General features: G+C 47.6%; 1 protein-coding gene across 5 annotated transcripts in view; it reads left to right on the top strand.

Annotated features, from left to right (window-relative positions):
* Positions 1-21,997, top strand: part of MDGA1 (MAM domain containing glycosylphosphatidylinositol anchor 1) — a 151,458-nt gene that overhangs the window by 102,600 nt on the left and 26,861 nt on the right. For 4 of the 5 annotated variants that reach the window (XR_011738280.1, XR_011738281.1, XM_071806126.1 and 1 more), the window contains 4 exons: positions 11,070-11,247; positions 12,306-12,329; positions 19,387-19,539; positions 20,752-20,886. Coding sequence is in view for 3 of the 5 variants with exons in the window: in XM_071806126.1 (XP_071662227.1) it covers positions 11,070-11,247; positions 12,306-12,329; positions 19,387-19,539; positions 20,752-20,886 (490 nt within the window). In the remaining 2 variants the exon portion in view is untranslated. The remainder of the gene's footprint in view (positions 1-11,069; positions 11,248-12,305; positions 12,330-19,386; positions 19,540-20,751; positions 20,887-21,997) is intronic. The other variant, XM_071806127.1, reaches the window with a different exon arrangement.

Below are 21,997 nucleotides of genomic sequence, written 5' to 3' on the forward strand. Positions count from 1 at the left end.
AGGAGTTGTGTTTGGTGGATGGTTTGAACAGCCATCATGATACAAAGCCAGGGAAAGCAAGAGAAGGGAGAGGTGACACTGCCATTTTAGGCTGCAAGAGGAGGAGAAGTTTGGCACGTGTGGTGGGTTTGAGTGGCAGCCATGCACAGGTAGAAGGAGAGCTGGCTGATCAATAGCATTTGATGGACAAGCTGTGCTTGAAGCTTAATGAGGTTGCTGTGTGGGACCTGGGGGTAAAGCAGCAACTTTGCCACAGGCATTTGGGAGCAGAGAGGGCAGGATCCTGCCTCAGCTGTGCTCTCTGCTGCCTGAAAATGGGACACAATGTCAATCACTGCAGCTGACAGCATGTTTGAGCCATCTTTCTTTTTGTCCCTAGCAATCTGTCATGGGGGATGATGTGTCGATGAGACCAGCTGTTAGAACAAGGTTCTCTCTACCTGTGCTGTCAGGGAAGACTCCATGACAGCTGGATGTTTGATGGGGGTGGGAAACAAGGAGCTTTTTTCACATTTCATGTGTGTGTGCTTTACTGACTAAGTTGGAAACAGCAGAGCAAAGGAGGGGAGTTTCCTCCTGGCCATTGCTCACTGCAGGCAGAGGTGTCTGCCTGGCCACGGTTGTTGTGAGCCCTGTTATCCAGAGGACAGGAGTGATTTCTATTAGGCTGGCCAGGGAAAGCCGGACACGGGCCTGACCAGCACTGAGAGGTCAGGTGGGTTCAGTGGAAATGTCTGGGAGTCATGGGATGAGGTTTTCCCTTTAGGTCTGCCTGACATCTTCCAGTGCCACTCTTGAGACTTGCCTTTGCCCACAAGAGCTTAGCAAACGATGCCTAACTAATGAATTAGTCTGACTAATTCTGGTTTTTTGCATTTACAAATTGTTCTTCAGTATGATTCATGGTTTTCCTGAGCTGGTTATCCCTAGTTCATAGATGATTTATAATCAGTTAGTTGGGAAAACTGGCAGTATGAGTGGTGGCAGGTTAGTTATGCCTCAGTCTCATGGTACCAATTCTCTTCTCTGATTATCCAAACTGAGTAAGGTAACCTACCCAAGACAAAGTAGCTGGAAGTTTTACAAGGTGGCTTGCTACTGGTAAGGTGCTTTGCAACAGAGGTTTTGTCTTAACTTCCATTTTTCATAAATACTGCTCCTAATACAACTCAAGTACTTGACTGTGCAAGAGCGAAAGCAGGATATTGTTCAGCTTGCCGAGGACAAGAGAATAATTACAAACAGTTTTCCCATTCTTAGCTCTGTTTGGAATAGTAGCAATGCCTGAAAAGAAAGGTACAAATAATCTTGCTGAAAAGGCTCGTATGATCTTAAAACACATCTAGTAGCAAAATCTCATCTATCTGTAGCTCCTAATGCTACTGTTCAGTGCTCACTCAGGGTAAGAATGTGAGAGAAGAGATAATCACATTCCCCCAACCAGTATACCCCTCATATCAGCCTTGCAGGCTTGAGATGTTGTTTTCACACCATTGTGCTTGTTCCTATCCAGCAGGCTGTTGGCTTGTCTTTTACAAAGCTGAACACAGGATGAAAAATGCTTGCCAGGTATCAAAGATAAAAGTGAGTCATTTGTGTGCATCTCTTATCCACACTCCTTCAGCGGCTTCAAGGGGTACATGCTAGTTATTGAGTCTTTCTGAGAGTCCCTATCGATAAGCTGTGATGCAGCTTCCTCCTGCTTACTCTGCTCATCTCTTGTTTTCAGTAGTGAGCCCATGTTCCTCGTACTGCTTCAGTCTTTTCTTTGTGCACCTTCTTCCCCTACCCTGTTCCCCCTCCTATTTTCCACTTCTCTCTTTTTTATTTATGCTTCTTTTTTTTTTTTTTTTTTGGTTTTGTTATTGTTTTGGGTTCTTTTTTTCCTGGCTCTTGCTTCCTGTAACATGTTGAAGATAAGAGGAGAGAGAGTGTGTGAAGGGGGAGGTTTTGGAAGGGTGATGTAGTCTCTCCCATAGCTAGTGACAAACAGGCAGGAGTAGGCACTAGATAGAGGTTTTGGCTGTGTTTCATAAATAAATGAAACTTATGCAGCCATGCTACCAGTGCAGGCAGCATGGAGTAATGTGAAGGGCTTTATGGCTCTCCCTACATATACTGTGCTGCATGCCTCATCTTTCCTAGAGACAGGACTGCAAATGCAGTGGAGTTAAAGGTGGACATAGGCTCCAGAATGACATATGCCTTCATTACGTGCATGAGGCTGGGAAGCCCAGAGTCCTACAAAACAGGCTGTTTCTGCTTTGGTAAACAGTAGCCTCATCCTTTACTAATTGTTGTTTTTAAGGATAAAGGTACCCTGACGGTGCGGTCTGCCAGTGTCTGTAGAGAACCAAAAAAAGAGACCTGGGAGGTGACAACTCCTGTTGATGGAGTTTGTCTCCCCTGGTAAGTCACAACCATATTACAGACAAAATATCTCAAAACTCAACCTAGCTGCAGCTGAGCAAACCTGGGCTACGCAAAGCCTGTGTGATTTTTCTTCTTGGAGCCAGAAGTGCTGACAGCATGCTGCATAAACACGTATGTGGGTCTGGCTGCAGGCAATCATGTCCAGTGCAAGTGAATGTGTGGAAGAGGAGACTGTACTCACTGAGATTAGGGATGGGTGTAAAGTTGGATCCAGTAAGGCACCAAACAGTGCTGATTTTCATATGTGAACCTCAAAAGAGACGGGAACCATTGCTCTGGACAGGAGGGGGCTGTGAAGCAACATAAAGGTTATTGTCCTTTATCAACCTGTGCCCATGCTGTAGACAGAGAGGTGATTTCAGGCTCTGCAGTGCATAGTGAAGAACAGGTGGGGTCTTGCATCAGAGGTATAGAGCTTCCAGCCTGAACAGAAGGACCAGGTGTGCCTTCAGGATCAAAGATATGTCTGTGAGACAGTAGGAGGGAGATAACAAGCATAGTTGGGTATACACGTAACCTGTCTAGCTCAGTACTAACCACAGTGACACCAACACAGGCTCCGTGCACAGACTGGGGAGTGCATGGCTCTCCTTCCCATCTCACCCGTCACCAAATACAGGTGCTAGTTAGCCCTTTTCCTCTCCAACGCCTGGGCTCCCGTTCCTCAGGACATGCAGCCCTGCAATGCCCCAGTAGGCCCATGGCCCATGAGGTTGCCAGTCATGCTGTGCCTCAGTTAAGGCTTTTACTTGACTGTTTCCCTGACAGACTGAAGATGAGGTCTGTTCTTCTTAGACTGGGGAACATATGCTAATAAAATACATATTGCTTTCTGATCAGCCCCTAATGAAAGACATTATTGAAGAGTGTGGAACAAGCACTTACAGTAATTCATGACAAGACCAATTTGGTTTCTCTGGGAAGCTGTAAACTGCTGCTCTCGGCACATAATGAGGATGGGCAGCTGATTGTGTGTGTAAGAGGAAGAGAGAGAGGCTGTCTCCTGGCTTAGGTGGCTCCAGCTGTCCTCAGTAGCTGCTGAAGGTCACAGTCGCTTCTCTCTTTGGAGCTGGGAATGTTTCAGCCCACAAAGGAAGCCTTCTGTTAAAGATGATTTAGGAGAAAAAGCTACCGGGACTCCTCATTTAGATTGAATAATGGATTTGCTTTGGCCATCCATGCTTGCTTAACCCCCCAGATCTGAACCCCTGTGCTTGACTGATGAACAACACAGAAATGAATTTCAGTTCACTGATATGCTTGTCTGGCAAATGCCAGCTTTGTATTTGCAATGTGATTACTTGCTCTGGAAGGCCCTAATGAGTAATGGTCATCAAGCAAGGAAAATGAAATAAATCCAAGTTTAAATTTATCCTAGCCCTTTAATTGATGCTGTTAATGCTTGACATCATTTCCATTCAAGGTGATGATGAAGTGCTGACCCAGGAAAATGTTTTAATCCAATCTGACAGGCACAGGAAGTTTGATGAGAGATTATAGAGAAATATCACAGTGACTGTTTTCATATCCACATTTCTCCACTACCCAAAACTTACCCATATAGCTTTTCCAGGTGGCAGCTACCCAGCTGAGGGGGCAAGCATCTTCCCCATGGCTGATACCAGCCAGTCAGATCAGCAACTCCATTTAAGATTGTGCTGCTTAAATTTTGTGCAGCTGACACCAGGTTGGGAGACAATGACACCTCAGTGAAGGATCAGAATATCATAAGGAAGATCTGAAAGACAGAAAAATACTTGAGTGGTTCAGGTGGGATGAAGTGCAGCAGTATGAATGCAAGGTCATGCATGTGGAGATTACTATCAGAGAAATCTGCTGTGATGCATCAGCGGGAAATGACTGAGGTTGAGGAACCATGTGAGTTTACATCAGGGGGCTGCTGGTAAGATGCACGTGTGAGAAAGTGCAAATATCCTTCTGGTTGAAACCTGAGGTGCTTCCAGACAAGGTGAAGTGCTAGTGCATCCTACATGCAAGGCTGGGATACCCACCTGCAGCAAATGGGATGATGCAGAAAAGGATTATAGAGTAGATCAGGGAAAGTGAGAGTCTGTGTTACAAGAGGAGGCACAGAATGCTCAGCTTGTTCAGCCTAGCAAAGCAAAGGCTGAGAGGGCATGTGATTGCTGTCTGTAAAAACATCAGGGGGTCAAGCAGCAGGGAGGGAAAAGAGCTGTTTAAGCTAAAGGACGATATTGGCACAAGATCAAGTGGGTGCAAGCTGACTGTGAATAAATTCAGGCTGGAAATGAGAACATTAGAGCGGTCAGGCTCCAGAACATCCACCCAGTGGGAGGAGCAAGCCAAACAGGAACGGCTTTTAAGATGGGATGTGGTATATTCATAAAATGAATAAGCAGTGGTAAACCCTGTGGTCACAGGGGACTGGCCTGTGTCAGCCAGGAGTGGACTTTTCCTGCTGTGTCCCTGAATGTGGCCATGATTTTCCCTTCTCTGAACACCAGGAGAGTAAGAGGGAGCTGCCAGTGCAGAGAGGTTGTGTCCCTCTGCCAAAATACACAGGGCAAGAATCAAATCTGTGGTGTTCAACTGCAGTGTCGAAGACAAACCATCTTCCTCTGCTCTATCCTGTGGTGCCAAGGAGACATCAAGGACCAGAATCTCAATCCATTACTGCATGTCAGAAAGTCTATGAGAAGAAGTGGGAGAGAAGGGTAAGATTTATGGCATGTTTTTCAATCTTTGTGGGAAATATTGGAGCCTCATATTCAGGAGAGGTTCCTAAAATTCCCTGTTTCCATGTCGCACCTGCTTCTGTTTCTGAGCATTTTTCATTCCTCTTTTCCCAAGGAATTTACAAGGATCTTATTTCTACCTGTGGAACTCATCTTCTGGGCTCTCATTTTCCAGCAATGGAGAATGAGTCTGGCCCTTGGATAATTTGCTCTCAATCTTTGACACTGTAAACTCTGACACACATAAACCTTGTCATCATTTCTTCCTTCTTCTTTGATTTTTAAGAAGTCCATGTCATCTAAACTCTTTGAAGTTACCTCTCTGCAAGGCATTCTGTAGCTTTGAAAGTGCAGTTGGGGCAGAAATTGAGGGCAAGACATGTCTGCTGAGGTAGCACGGCATTTTGCATTCCAGAGCCCCCTGTTCATCCCAGGAGTTGTCACTGGCACCATAACAAAGCTCAGCCCCTTTCAGTCCCTAGGAAGAGGTACTTGGGAGTATCTTTCTTGGCTTTCACCAATTTATGGCCACAGACACTGCCAGTCCCCTCATGTTGAGGATGATGGTGTGGTTGTTTCTGGTCTTTGTGAACAGCACTCACTTTGATAGGGGGCAGCTGTGTCAGCTGGATTTTGTTGGGATGAGTTCGTGTCAGTCGCAGCCACAGGGGAAATCTGATGTGAGATGGTGGCTGCAGCCCCCTAGGACAGAGCTCTGTAATGTGTCCAATACTGTTGGCAAACAGGCTGAGCTGGTAAAAATGTGAGACTCTTTCACATCCTGAGTGGTATTGCCTGTCAGAGGAGAAGTTCATTTCTGCTACTGTCTGCTTCTTCATGCCCCTGGACCATGCTGAACTGGGATGTCTGTGCCTGATGAGAAACTGGGCAGCTTGGCTGAGGCTGTCTGTTCTCCTGGGCACAAGAGACATGGCTGCCCTTGCACCTACTGCTGCCAGGGTGCTGAGCTTTGAAAACTGTCTTAATTGCTGGTTGCTTGAAGAGTGCAGCCCACCAGCCCCACAGGCGGGTGGAGATTATTTTATCCTTATTATTGCCCCATGTTTTTTTCAAACCTATTTGGATACCTGTGCTTTCTGTGCTACCAGCCTCCCCACAGCTCCTGGTATTGTGCATGGCTGCTCTGCAGAATGTCCTGACACTCACAGATGTGAGAGAAGGGCTGGGGGGTGGGTGAACTCACCCTAATGCACCATCTGTGTGTGTGCCCGAGATGACATTTTTCTGTTGTGCTCCTCTGCGGAGCTGTACGTGGAGGAGGCTGTCAGAGGGAGCAAGGCTCCTGCACCACCCCAGCCTGACTTCATCCGCCATCTCCTCCCCCTTCAGAGTGGCCACCCTGGCTGGGGATGGGAGCTAGGAGCTTTCCCAGTGCCCCACATCTGCAGTTAGCTGCAGTTAGCTAGTGAGGATGGAGTGGAAGCCAGGGCAGCCAGCCCCATCTCATTTGTGCTGCAGGAGCAGCCAGGGGAATCTGAATGAGGCTGAGGAAAAAGGGAGAGAGAGGGAGCGTGTGTGGGAAGGATTTGGAGGGGAGATACTGGAAAACGGAGCCAGAGCTCCTGCCCTGAGCTAAGAAGTTGCTGAAGAAGTGGGACAAGTAAGGAGTGAGTGGCAGGAGTGAATAGCAATGCTGGGAAGCTGGATGCTCAGAGAGCAGTTCCTTTGCTCCAATCAGCCTGTTGAATAATCCGCATTATTTTAATGTTAATTCTTCTAGTTTGCGTTTGCAACAATTCCCTGGGGCTTGCTGATGAAACAAAAAGGTTTTCTTTCTTATTTCTCCCTCAAACAAGCATGCAGTTGCTTAATGTGCAGCTGGTTGTGAGATCACATGCATGGTTACGCAGGTCACACCAAGTCCCAGCACAGGTAGGTTATTGTGGTCCTGTGAATCTGTGATATGGTTTGTTGAGCAGGATTGCAACATTAACTATTGACAGATGTGTTTATTAACATCCTTTGGCTTTATTGTGCCTGTTAGCTGATACGTACCCGTCTTAAACATCATTCGGTCTGAAAACAACATCCTTTTTTCCTTTAATAGCCTACATAAACAGAAAACATAGATGTGGCAGTGTCATACTTTGGATCCCTTTGCTGTGACAGCATTCCAGCTGGGATGGAAGCAAGGGGCAGGGATTGTGTGGCCTCCTGCTTTACTCTCTGAGGCTCTTGATGTGTGTTGCTGGATCACAAGCTGACTTGGCTGGTCACAGTGGGACAAGCATCTCTAAGCATCATGAGCCAGCTCGCTACCTACCAACAGGATGTGATGGTGAGGAGCAAGAAAGGGCAGACCTAGTTTGCAGGTCCCAGAGGCTTGATGGCTAAGTAGATATGGACACGTGAGTGTGCTCTCCCTTGGTTGCTAATACTTCTTACAAGTGGCAGGGGAAAGGGGCAGGTTGCACACTGGGCGTATGAAAACGTAAGTCCCACGCAATAATGGTTTTCCCCTTTGTAAGGTGTTTTTAGTGAGCCCATTCTGCAAGAACGTTCTCTGCTCTGCAGCCTGTGTGATATCCACAGCCAGCTGGTAGAAATTGTGGGGTTTTTTGTTTTTTTCCCTTCCCATACCCTTTCTGTCATTACTGGAAATGAAAGGAGGGGAAGGCAGATATGAGGCTGTGCATTGCGCTGTGCTCTTGTTCTGGCCCCACTGGCAGCATCCCGAGCCTGGTGATGAATGAGCTTGTTGCATGAGATCCTCCACTGAGGCTTCGGCATTTCTATTAAGGTGGCCAGTGTTCCACTGTCCTCTGTGCCTGCGTCTGCTTTATTAACTGCACCGCAGCAATATTAAGCTGGAGCACTGGGCCAGCATGATCAGGAGGAAGGAGGCTGAGGAGGGAGTGGAGGGAAGAAGATATCAGGGTAGCATGGGAGAAGAGCATGCACGGAGCAGGAGAATGAGGGCAGCAGTGGGCGGGTGAAGCAGAGGATTAAAAAATAAATTCCTGCTAGACTGATGCATGCAGCTCTGCACAGACCCACTGCTGGTAATCAGGGAGGCAAAGGATGTTTAGGGAGGGAGAGGCAGAGCCAGACCTTGACCTTAATGTCTGTCTGCTGGATCTGCGCTAGTGACTGCGAGCCAGCACCGGCTTCATGTGCAAAGAGCAAGTAGCTGGATGGATCTGCCCCCTTTTTCTCCTTTGCACAAATTTCGTGCCCTTTAAACTGTGCTGGCAGTGCACCTGACCCTTTCTCCTGACAGCTGCAGCTAGTCCAGGGGAGACGTTTGGTCCATGCAGCTTTTTGCCCAGAAGAGCCAGTCCTTCCGAAGACATCCTGGGCCAGTTCTGTTGGGATGCCAGGGCTGTAGGGATTATAGTAAGGATGTGTAGAGTGCAGTCTCACTGGCAGACAGTTGCTGTGTCTGTCCAAGCTGCTGGTTGCATAGGAACAGGACACAGGCTGAGAGAAGAGCTGGGTCCAAATTATTTGGTGGAGGGAAAAGACCCTCGCAAAACTTTTCCCTTATGCTCCAAGAGAAGGTACATGCCGGGCCCCAACTGTGCCTATCCCTTTACTTAGTGATCCAGGATTCTCCTAGGAAGCAGGGCATTTGCAACCCATGGGGGGGCATATGTCCTTTTACTGATTCCTGTTTCACAGCAAAACCTGAGTGGCAGCTAGGTGTTTATTTCGTTAAACCCACATGCCCTTGATGATGTACTCAACTGGGGGATCTAAAGCTTTGCAGTCCAGACTGGAGGCTGATTTCTCAGTTTGTCCTGGATTAGGTGATGTGAGAGAGTAAGTGATTTCACATTGCTCTCAGAGGCTTTAGATACCCAAATTCCACCTAACTCCCAGCTGAGGTGGAATTTGCACTGTCTGAATCTCACCCTCAGGCTTCTCTCTGACTCTCCATTTTGTTTCTCTTCTAAAGGTTATGTCTAGATGAGGGAAATGGCTCCTGACCTCCTCTTGTTTGCTGGCTGCCTTCCCACCACCCGGGCTTATGGCAGCCTGCAGGGAGGAGCTGCGGCCATCCCTCTGCAGTCAGGCTCCACTCCCCAAAAAGCCCCATGACAGGAGCTGTTTGCTCCACAACCACCTGCTTCTGGCTTGTGACCCCTCTTCTCCTCCCAGAGAACTGGGGGTCTGTTGCTAATGATCCCAGGTGAGGCGGATGCCACTGGGAGCAAGCTCCTGTTCGCTTGACAGTGTGGTGGTGCAGAGGTCTGGCAGATGGGAGGGCTGAGCAGTCCAGCTGGATCAGCACCCAGCTTGCTTGCGTGCGTGCAGAACATTGTTGATACGAATGGATCCTGACAGCATCCCAGTGCCAAGTTTGTGCTTGGTTCTGAGAGTCATTGCCCTGGTCCTGCCCACTGGGACTGCTTCCAGGTGCCTCAAAGGAAGGCACCGAGCTGGGGGGAAGGCACAGGAGCGGTTCCCATCCCTCTGACCCATCTTGCCTGGAAGAGGAGAAGGGTGCAGGAAGCAGTTCCTCAAGCAATTTGCACCTTGGTCTGTTTAGGGCAGATACAGATTTGTTGTTCACTGTGAGAACCACGTGCAGCCGTGGATACCCAGGGGCCAGTCCCTGCCCTGACATGGTACCATGGCAGGATCTGGTCCAGCCCTGCCCCTTTCCTTGGGAGCACCATCCAAACTGTGGGCAGATCAACTCATGTGAGGAGGTGGGTCCTGGCCATCTTAGAAATGAACACAGCTCTGACACAGGAAGCTCGCCAGTGTTAGCCATTGCTTCTGAGTCAGAACTTACACCTAGGGCTGGAGGCACGCAGAAGAGGGGTTGTTTGTGCTTGTCCTTATGAAGCACCACATTTGCATTGCTCCCCTGCCATGCCTTGCTGATGATCTTCGCTCCTGCCGTGACCTTGCTCCATCTGCTTGCCCCACACTCTCCACACTGACAGATTTGCTGTAAACCTCCCTCCCTCTTCCAGTCATCCTGTAACTTCAGAGTTAATGATGAACACGGAGCCTGCCTGTCAGGAGAATTGCCTTTACAATGACACCTGTCAACCTAGAGGATATATTAAAGACAGGGGGAAGCCTAATGTCTGAGACAGTGAACACTGGGGCATGGAAAGCCCTGCCAAAGGTCTTTTTGCCAGGACCAGCATCCCCAATTACATATCTTGCCACAGGGATCCAGGCACTGCACAGCAACAGACAGGAAATTGTGTCATCTTTACAATGCAATCCTTGCTCTTGTCCTTCCCCTGCCAAGTGAGCATGACTGTGACAGGGAAGTTTCACTGACACGTAATTCATCATTTTTAGTGGTGGTGATTTTGACGATGATATTTTTCCCATTGTTCTCTTGAAATTTCCCTACCACCTTAGCAGATGTTCAATTGGTATGGTTCAGCTAGCATTGTTCAGCTCCTTCCTCAGTGGGCACCAGAGGAAGAGGGAGCCTGTGGATGACTCCAGAGGGCCGCTGATTTGAACTAGACCCCTTGCTCTGGTCTGCAGAGGCAGCATGGGCTAGGGCTCAAGGGTGAATTCTATGGAAGGGTGCTGAGGAAGCATGGCAGTAGACAGGTCCCAAGGATATGCCACAGGACTCAGGCAGCAGCAATTATGACCTGAAGTGTATCTGGCAAAATGCCATGCAGTGTGTGCACAGGGCCTTGGTGCACTCATGGAGGTAAGTTCGGTTCATTCCTCCCCTCTTGGAGGCATTGGTTCTCCCCTGGGTCAGGAGGACCTGAAGGCTTTTCTTCGGGGACAGCTCAGCCTCCTGATCACTGTTCTGTATCACAGCTGGGAATTTTCAAACCAGTTCTGCATGAAGATCTTATTCATAAACCAGGTGTACTTGTCTGTATAGGAAGAGGAGGAATAGGGTATTAGATGGTGAATAGGATCCCTCAAGATTTTTGTAACACTGTGGGTTCTTTTCCTATGCAGCTGGCTCAGAGAAACACCATCCAAACCTTCATTCCTGTGCAGAAAATGGAGAAAGGCCTGTTGCTGGAGCACATCTTGCCCAACCTGAAAGTGCCTCAGAGCTATGAAGTTCGCCTGACACCCATCACCAGCTTTGGGGCTGGGGATATGGCTGCCCGCATCATCCGGTACATGGAACGTAGGTGTCTCCTCCTCGGTCCTGGCTACAAGAGCAGGTCTGAGCCTCAGGCCTAGGGACATGTGCATGTGTAGGCATTCTCTTCTGTGACCCTTGGGTGGATGTCTCTGCTCTATGGAGTTTTGGTGGCATGGTGCTATTTGGCCATATTTTGGCTGTTGCCATCAACACAGAGTACTAGATAGAGACCTCTGAGAGCCAGTCTCCACTCATCCTTCACACAGCAGCTCTGACTCACACTCTATAAGCATGAGAGAACCAAAGCCCCAGTGCCTGGTCAGGCCATGCTGCAGCCTCACGAGGCACAGTGGCTTATTTTTAGAGGACAGCCATTGGACACTGAGCATTAGCTACATGTGCATAGAAGTAAGAGGATTTCAAGGGGCTTCCATTCTCTCCAGAGAATGCTCAGTTCCTTTCTTAACTAGTCACTAGTAAACCTGTAGCTATGTCTAATACCCTGAATCCCAGATCACCCCATTGATATCCATTGACCATGCTTCTCTGTCCAGCATCCCAACAACCCATAACTCTCCCCATTCCCACAACCCTATGATTTATTTACTCTCCTCAGGAGTTTGGACCCTGTATTTCAGCAGAAAGTACAGATCGCCCTCATCTTGTGTTTGCATGATTTCATACAACCCTTGTGTCCCATGGAGTGGCAAGTGTCACCAGTATACACCCCAGAATACCTGTTGTCTCAGATCTCCAGTGTCTCATTTTGATGTTCCTCTCAGATACCCAAGCTTTAGCTCCCAGTGGGTGCTCCAGAAAGAAACTTCTTGAATTGCTGAAAGGGTTCCCCTGTGCAGTTCTGGGATCACCCCTTAGATGGGATTTTCTTAAGATTGGTTGCTGATTTGATCAGAGAATCAGCATCTTGTTCCATCGTCAAGGCAGACACAGAGCACTGTTCTTTCACAGGGATGCTGCTAGAAGATTGATGCATCTATGACCTTTCTTGATGTGTTTGTTTTATTTTCAGACTTTGATTGTGATTTGCGGTTTAAGGGAGTACTAGCTGTTCTGACTTGTTTTTCTGTTTCCTCTTCCAGCAATCAACAATCCCAACCCAACAGGTAAGCAACAAGACCTTTGTCTCTATGTTTTGAATGTAATGCATGTTAGTCAAGTCTCCAGCAGATCAGAAAAGCGAAACAGCTGGAATACACAGCTGACTTTGCCAAATCTTTTTCCCAAAAGGAGGATGAAATTGCATACACTAATGCTTCCAGTAAGTAATGCCATTTGTTCTGCTTTGAGTTATTGACAGGAGATATACACCAAAGATATCCCTCCCTGATATCCTTGACTGGATAGGCTGTGATCTTGAACCCACCCTCCCCTTAACATTAGCTATCTGCATCCAGTAAGCAGGTTATTAAATGTTCCCCAAAGTAACTGTGTATAAGTAATTCATATCCCCTGTCATCCTCAGACCAGGAAGGATACTGCTTGACATCTCTGCAGGCTGGTATGGAGCAATTTCCAGCTCAGACCTGGCTCTTCTTGCAGACTCCCTAAGCACAGTTCCTTTCTTCTCCCCCTCCAGTGTCATCACTGTTTGCTTGTTTGTTTACCTTCTGGTCATTCCTGCCAAGATGCAGGTCCATCTTTACTGAGCACCCAGAGTTCCCATTGATTTTGAGAGCAGAATACAACACATCTAAGAATGATGGCCAAGAATGTGATGGTGGCCATCAAACATAAAAGAGGATTTATAGCATGCTGTAAGTAGTAGTGAAATGATCTTCAGGGGATGAAACGAAGTCCCTTTGTTTTGATTGTTGCATATAAGCCCAGGCAAAGCTTGTGGGCAGACTACTTGCTGGTGGTCCATGGGGAGAAGGTGGCTCCATGTAGCTGTTTCTTTCTCTGTTTCCAGCTGCTGAGTCGGTGTTTAGTCTTTTTATCTCTTCCTCTCTATATGTGTAGGTAAGTGCTGCTGCTGTGCTGCAGGGTAGGAGTGGGAAGGAAAAGCCAGGATTAGGCAATGGCAGCCAGAAATCAGGTTATTATAGTGTTATCTTGTTAAGGCAACCATGAGGCATTCAGTCTTGCAAGTTCAGACTTTGAGGATGGTTTAATGAACCATACTCTGTCTGAGAGCTCCTTATAGAGTCAGAGGGATTTTGTGGCTCTAATTCCTGATTGCCTTTGCTTTACTTTTTCCCACTTTCTGATAGTCTTTAAACATTCTCCATAGAAGACTCACTGGGAAACACTGAGCATATTGCCAGGGACCCACTCCAGAATGTGTACCTGGGTACTTGCTGGAGGAGACAAGTATCCCAGCCCGCAGGAGGAAGTTACAAGAGCTGGCCTTTTGCCAATTGCTTTTATACTACATGCCTCACTGGTAAAGCAAGAGCATCTTTGGCCCTAATTGTCTTGATCTCTTGGAGTCTTTGTAAACTGAGCCTTCAAACTACTTGCCTTGGGTTGCTTTGGCATCTTGGTTGAGTCCAGAATGACTGCATGAAATTTGCCTGTGGTGGAGGATAACGCAACCACGCTTGTATTTTCATGCAGTAAACCCAACACTTTGAGTTTCTCCTTGATAAAAACTGCCAAGCCTGTGCTGGATATTGGGACCTCTGGGCCAGTCATCAGGGTGTTGGCTGTGAGTTCACATCTTGAGACTGACTGCCTAAAGTTACACCCACCACACTTGCTTTTGGAGATGCCCTTTCCTTTCAGACCTGCTGCCAATTGAAATAGGAACCCAAAGGTTCTTAGATCTGTCTCTGAGCCACAGCTCAGTTCACAGACTCTCATCTCAGTAGCATGGAAATCCTTGCTACTACCTCTTATTTTCCAACTTCCTCTGCTACCGCCACCCCCAGGGAAAAGGGCTGGGACAGGATTGTAAAGGTATCCTCACGCTAGGCTGCCCAGCCAAATTATGGGAGCAAACTTGGAGAGCTCTCCAGTGAAAGGCAAAGATTAGATGATTAATGCTTCTGGCAGCCTGATCCAAGGGCATGCACAATGGTGATTAATTTACAAACTCTGAGAGTCACTTAATACAATTATTTCTTCATGCATTTTTTTCCCAGCCTAATAAGATGTTAACGACATTGGGGCAGACATGAGTGTGGCATGGTTACAGAGCCAGGTACTGGGGTTATAAAGCAAAAGCAAAGTAAAACCAGAGGAGCTGAACACAAGACATTGGGGATTTCAAATATTTAGAGGTTAGCAGTAAGAGTGACTGTAACTTTTAAAAATCAGTTGATCTGGTTCTAAAAAACAGCACTTATCTTTAAAAGACTGTTTTAGAATTATATTAATTATAAGGTATTACCTTCAAGGTTTCTTAGAATAGCTGATCGTTTTAATGTCATGACTAAATTCCAGTGTTGGGGAATTTGCCCTGTCCTTCTTACCTCTCCCCTGCAATTTCATTTGGGTATAGCCTCCACTTTCTCTTGGCCAGAGTGTCATGCTCTTCTAGAGAAGCAACACTGTTTCTTATATACCTGCAGTCCAGCTGTGTGTGGTGCTAAAATGTTTTGGGATTGTGGAGAAATACACTGGGTGGTGATCAGTACCAGATGCTGGTTGTTGCAGATTAGCCTGGCTCATTGCTTACTGTCTAGTGCCTGTGTGTTCTATCCCTGGTAACACCTCCTAATCCAGAGGAATCTGAGCTTGTTGCCCTGATATGAACATGTGAGAATGAGATGTGAGCCCAGTGCTTAGAGTTGCATTCCTCAAATCTATACCCATTCTTCAGAAATGTGTGAAATGCAAAGGTTAAAAAAGGTGACTGCCACCAATCCCTTGTATCGTGATGGCAAATAGGATTTTCTGGGCCATATTATCCGCTTGTCACAGATGGAGATATTAAAGCAGATGGCAATCCAGTATGACCCAACCAGTTACGGTATTATGAAGCTTTCTTCCATTGCTGGTTATAAATGCTTTAGAAACTTACCTTGGAAAAGGCAGTTAATTGCTGCTTCTTAGATCCCAGCGTACTTTGAGGTGGCAATACAGTTTTTATTGTCTTCGTCTTCTAGATGGGGAAGTTTATCTCCAGAGAGAAAGTGAGAGCCTGTGGGTCACACAACAGGTCTGCAACAGAGCTGAGGCTTGGAGCATGGTCCCTTATGCTCCAGCCAGTTTCATTCATCAGGCCACAGCTAAATGACAAAGGTGATTTTATTCAAAGGCGCTCCATCTGCTATTCATCCATAGTCTGCAGCTAGAATAGGATTCTTATTTTTTGCATTCATCTGGCAGACAGAAGTTCAGGACCAGGGATGGCTTCCCCCTAAGGACTTGAAATGAAAACCTCTATTATGTTTCTCAAGAAGGCAAAGCAACAAGAAATGCTAATAGCCACGGCAGAGGGTCTCTCCCCTGGGAATGCAGGGAAGTGTCTGTAACCAGGAGCAAACATCTCTGCACTTTGAGCTGCTGCCTCTGCAAAGCCTGCCAAGGAAATCTGCTTGGTGAAGACAGCACTGACTCCAGCCTTTGAGGAACCAGCTCCCCTGCCACCTCCACCTCGCCTCTAACAATCCAGAGAACAACTTCTGTGTTCAATATTTAAATCCACTGTTTAATTTTTAAACAGGAAGCTTCCTTTGCACCGCAGTGCTGAACCAGGATCACTGGCAGATGGTGTGGGTCTGCAAGAAGATTTGTTTCACACAGCCGAGGTCAACAGTTAGATCACTGCGGTGGCCTCTGAGACACAGCAGGTCATATAAAGGTTTCTTTACGGCTGGATCTCCTGATAAACCTTGCTGGTAAACCATCCAGAAGTGACATGCTGGCAGTGTCCCAGACCACACTGAACATCTAATTATTCTGGGTACTTCCACTTCTAGCTCCAAGAAATGCCAGAGCTTTACCTTCCTGTGGCTTACTTTAAACCAAAGGACTAGGAGTCAGAGTACTTGGGTTCTCTTTCCAGCTTTGGCACTGCCTGCTGTGATCTTAAACGTGTCTCTCTGTACTTTTGTGCATCTGCTTCCCCACGTGTGATGTAGGAGATATATAGAAACAAGCATTGCTACCTCATAGAGGTGTTAAAAAGCCTGATTCATCAGTTGTCCCGAAGTGCCTTGAGATTCCAAGCTACACAGAGGCACCGCTCTGTGGTTACAAACTCCCGCACAGCAAATGGTGTTGCGCATAAGCCTGGTCATATTGTGGTGTCTGTGGTGCATAGGACCCTGTCTTATTTTATGTTCCCTGCTAGAAGAATTGCCTTCTGGAAATAGCTGCACCTGAGTGAGAGGGTGGCGTCAGGCCCCTGTTTTCACATTAAAAAAGCTCTCTTCAAGCTTTTGATTTGTCTTCTCTGAGCATTCTCGTCCCACAGGTGTGGGGGGCTTCTTACAGATGAGGCACAGTAGTCCATCCACTGGTACAATGAGTCCTTAGCACTAAGCTGAGAATACTGTCCTCAGTCCTCTTGTCTTGCACAGCTCTCTCTGATCTCCACCTGACCTTGGGTTTTCTTCTTAATCTGCCTTTCCTTTGGTTTCTGTGTCTCGTCCTTTGTGGGTTTGCTCCCTCTCAGTTGCCTGAAAGGCCTCTGTGTTATGGCTTTCAGCTCTGATTTCTTCCTAATATTGTCTGTTAAGGGAATTTTGTGCTGGGTAAAGATGTCACCTTTCTCCCTGAAGGTCCATGTGCACAACAGGGTCAGAGGTGCAAACCATCCCACTTCCTTTGATTGCAAAAGGACAATCACAGTGGATCCAGGCATGTAGTATAGTGCCGTTGCAAGAGAAAACTTGTGTCTTCTAACTGTAGCTGGCAACCTGTGAGCTGGAACCGTGCAAATGTTTGTCTTCAGTCAGATGGAGAGAATCTGCAGTGTTAGACCAAGCCAGCAATATCAGAAACCTTGTGGGCTCCAGCTCTGAGGATCAGTGAATGTCTGGTGCAGACATGAGCTTGCTCCTCTCAGCCATGAGGGTTGGAGAAGGACCATTCAAAGCTGCTTTCTCACTCTTTTCTCCCTCCATCTCGTTTTGCTGAAGATGAGATGGACCCCCCAGCCCACACAATTGCCCTGCCTGACACTCTACAGGCATTTGCCCTATTGTTGGCTGTTTGCTCCCCATTCCTCCTCCTCTTTCAGCTCCAGCTGCCATGCGGCCCTCTCTGCTCTGCACTTTGGAGCAGTGGCTAATTTGGATTAGGATGCTAATTAGAAATGAGCAGATTGAATGCAAAGCACTTAGCCAGGGTTAATCAGCAGTTAAGTGGCCAGCCCAGCCGAGCTCCCAATGGCTGTGTTCAGCTCACAGGAGTGTAACCTCTCAGTTTCCTGCTGAGGTTACAGAAAACCCAGCTGCCCTGGTCCATGAACCAAGCCCAATGGCTTGCAGCACAGTGCTCAGCCTGTGGGGGCCAAGACCCTTTTGTGGGCCACAGCAGGAGGCTGCCTCCTCTTTTCTCACTGCTTTGGTGAGATGCTAGAGAGAGACAAGAAGGGGGAACAACAGTGTGGAGACCCTATTCCCCTACCACAGGGGTCTGCAGGCTTTTGATACCTGTTTGGATGATGGTCATTTTCCTTTCTGAATGGGGAGGGCCTTAGCTGCAGGATAGGAACTGGGTGATTCAGCATCTCAGAGTCAAGATGCTGTTAATTTTGTGGGTAGTCTCTCTTCTCTGGTGCAAGATGGCAGATTTTGGTGTGCATGGTAGATGTGTGAAGCTCCTACCGTCACAATGTACCATGTCTGGAGCTTTTGGACTTGGCATGGCAGAAAGCTTCCCTTCCCATCCCATCTTTGCCACTCAACCCATAGCTTGCTGACCCTACTGTGGCCTACATGTCCTGCCAGAGCCACCCATGCTACAGAGAGCCTCCTGGCCAGGAAGAGGAGCAAACCACCACTGAAGATACAGCAATGCAGGAGCCCAAGTAGGCATTTGCGCTTCTCTTCATCCGGGCATGATAACAGGAATAGTGTGGGGCATAAACCCCAAAAAGTTGAGTCTTGCGCCAGCATATCGTGGATGAGCTTTGTAGTACATCCCAAGCCCTTAGCAAGAGCTTTATTTTCCCTTCTGTATATGTTCTTTCATGACTTTTAAGACCTTTATCTTTCAATTGCATAGCACACCTCCTTGCTCTTATATAAAGACAGAAGGTAAAGTGACCTGTGCTTACTGCATCTGCACCACTCACAAGGTGTGAGATCCCACTCTCAGCCCATTCTCTAGATCTGCTTTCTGCCCAGGGACCTTTCAGAACAGAGAGCAATTTTCTTATAGGGTCTTGGACCTGTGTTCTCTTTCTCTTTCACCTGTTGCCTCAATCCCAGTTCTACTGTGTCAGCAGTGCAAAGCTGGTTCTTGCCCTTGTTTTTGTGGCTCAGGAACTACCTTTATACCACGAAGGTTACTATCTTCAGCTTTGTCAAGTCCAATTCATTCCAGTCTCTGCAAGTACATATTGGGTTATGTCTATGCAAAAGATTTTTCACCTGTCTTACAATATTGCTGTAGGGTGTGACTGTCTTGTGATAGCAATAAAACCGAGCCCTATTGCACATGTGGCTGATCCTACATAAAAATCTTTTACCTACGTGACTTATTTTGTTAGGGGAACCAGCATAAGCTGCAATATCAAATGTGCCTTTTAGCTGGTATAAATTGGATGTACTCTAGCTAAATGACACATTTGCAGCACTGAGCTGACCTCTTCTCCACAGCTGATTTTTTTTCATATGTGCCATAGTTTAGTTTAATATATAGCCCAAAGGGGGGTCATCTGCTGGTGCTTTTTCCTCTCTCCTTGGGAAATTATTCTACCATCAAGTTGTTCTGGTTTAAAAGCTCTTGTGGCCTGTTTGCTTTCAATGCTCTTTTTACCCTCCTCTACATTTGCCCCCTCAGACCTCCCAGCAGAATCTGTCTTTCTCATTAGCTCTTATAGCCTTCTTCTACTTCATCAGATCATCACATACATGAACCTGGATTAACCCTTCTATAATCATACTAATAACAATATATTCCTTTTCGGCCTCCTCCTGGGGTCAGGGGCTGCCCTGCAGTTGTGGCACAGCAATGCTGTGCAACTTGCTGCAAGCACCCAGGCAGCCTTGGGGAGGAGATTTGAAAAAGGAGCAGCTCAGCAGCCTCTTCCCTTCCCCACAGATAACACCTGTCGCTTTGAGGATGAGAAGATCTGCGGCTTCGTGCAAGATAAGATGGACAACTTCGACTGGACCCGGCAGAACGCCCTGACCCAGAACCCAAAGCGCACCGTCAACACAGGGCCACCCACGGACATCAGCGGTACGCCAGAGGGTAGGCACACTTCTGGGTTTCTTTTGGCTTGTCAGGAGTCCCACCACACTCTGGGAGCTGGTGGAGTCTGGTGATCTGCTTTCCACACAATACGCTTCTCCTCTGCACAGGGTGCAGGGAGCAGGCAGTTAATTTGCATGTTACTGATTGGCATTAAACACACAATTAAAACGCCCACGGCTTTGTTTAAGGGAATAGTGTGAGCATTAGTTCTTGTTACCAGTTAATTGCCCGCTGCCTAATGCCCTTGTCGCATTTGATGCTTGTTTTGAAGTCAAAAAAAGGATAAACAAGTAGGAGAACATCTCTAACACCTAGAAAGAGCCCTGCTGTTTTTAGCCAGCTGTTTGCTTCAAGCAGGTCTCAGGGAGGCAAATAGATCTCCTTAGTATGAAGCAGGAGCATGAGAGACCAGGCAGGAGCTGCCTGCAGGGTGGTAGCAAGTGCCTCATCTCTGGCTTTAGGAGACTGGTGTTATGTATTGCTCACGATAGCTGTGCATGGAGTACATGCTCCCATTTTAGCTGTATATTACTTTCCCCTTTCTCTAATGAGGAAAGTAAATTTGTATGCAAGCACAAATCTTTAAACTCAGGAAAAAGGAGAAACATCCAATGGCCAGCTAAGGAAATGGCTTTTTACATTAGTGTTCAGTATACCAGCCTGACTGAGCATTGAAAATGATGCCAACAAATTAAATAGCTAATCTGTTCCTCCCCAGGTTGTTAACAACTACTTTGGTATTGTTCTCTTTAGATAACAATATTGTTTAGACCAGAAATACTGAATCCTCTCTCCCTCTGCTTGAGGCAGCGAAATTAGTCTGGAATGGTTTCTCCCTCCTCTTTCTGGTTTTGTCTTTGCACAGTGCAGCCAACTCTGGTGCTCTTCATGCTGCAGAAGAGAGGCTCATTTTGCACCCAGACAGATATGTTTGTGCATGTTCAGGGACTCATCTGCTGCCTGCACTCACAGCATATCTGCTGATGCCTGCCCCTCCTGTTGTCACCTAAATACTGCAGAAGCAGGAGACACTGCAGGTACCCTGCAAGTGTCTCCAGTCAGGGTCACAGTGGGTGCAGAGCACAGGAGAAGAGCAAGGCTGTGTCTCTCAGGGGAGGAGTGGTCTCCCAGCCTCTGACATCCCATTACTTGCAGGGAAGGAGACCCAGTGCACACTGCCTTTCCCCACCTTTCCCTCTCATTCTGTAGGTTATTACATGTTCATCGAGGCATCCCGGCCCCGGGTGACGGGAGACAAAGCCCGGCTCATCAGCCCCCTCTACAACATCACTGCCAAGTATTACTGTGTCTCCTTCTACTACCACATGTATGGGAAGCACATCGGTGAGTACCCTCCAGGGAAGGGTAGTCCCAGCCCAGTACAGGCTGTCAGGGACAACCTCCAGCCTCTGCTCCACCCGCCATGTCTGCAGCCAGCAATTCATAGAAATGTAGAATCATAGAATGTCCTGAGCTGGAAGGGACCCACCAAGAATCATTGAGTCCAACCCCTGGCCCTGCACAGGACAACGCCGAAATTCACACCATGTGTCTGAGGGTGTTCTCCAGTCTCTTCTTGAACACTGTCAGGCTTGGGGCTCTGACACCTCCCTGGGGAGCCTGTTCCAGTGCTCCACCACCCTCTGGGGGAAGAACCTTCTCCTAATATCCAACCTAAACCTCCCCTGGCACATCTTCCTGCCATTCCTTTGAGTAAATGAGTCATGAGTCCTACTCCAGTGCTCAAAGCACTAGGGTGAGCTGTTGCTTTCAGATATTTCAGATATCTGTCGAGAGGAGATGAAGGTGGAGGGGCTTTGTGGGACCAAAGAGCTCTTTAGTGGCCGCAGCTATTTTGGGGTGGGCAGGATGCATGTTCCCTCAGCTGTGCCGAGGGGCTATTTGCTCTGCCTGACTCCCTGCTCTCTAACCACGAGCCTATGAGTGCAGCAAGCACCCCAGAACTGCCTGCCACACTAATGAGTTTCCATATCCAGTCAAGGAGCAATTGCTAATTCGTCACCTCTTGATTATAATTTCATTAATTTGAATAATAGATGCACTCTTCCCGCAGCATGCTGGGTTATTAATCACCTGCTGGACTGGAGCCTGACTGAAAAATCAGGGCCCAGACAGGAATGTGTCCGCCCTTCAATAAACGGGGTTAATTAACAGCGCTCTGGCTTGGCACCATTGATGTCATTGGGAGGGAACATGCTCCCAAGTCCAGCCACCACGTCTCCTTGAGCGTGTGGCACGGCAGAGAGGTTAAGCTGCAAAATCTGGAATCTCCTTCTCTCAGTGGGGGCGAGGCTGAAACCCTGAACCCATGAGTGCCGGGGGGTGAGGGCTGGTCTATGGTTTCACTGAGCAGGTCTCCGTCTCTGTCTTTGCTCTGAGGGCTCACATTTGCTGTCTGTGCTCAGAGTCAAGCTAGGTTGGAGGTATTTGCACA

Source organism: Patagioenas fasciata, chromosome 3, assembly GCF_037038585.1.
Source record: "Patagioenas fasciata isolate bPatFas1 chromosome 3, bPatFas1.hap1, whole genome shotgun sequence".
Classification (NCBI taxonomy): Eukaryota; Metazoa; Chordata; class Aves; order Columbiformes; family Columbidae; genus Patagioenas; species Patagioenas fasciata.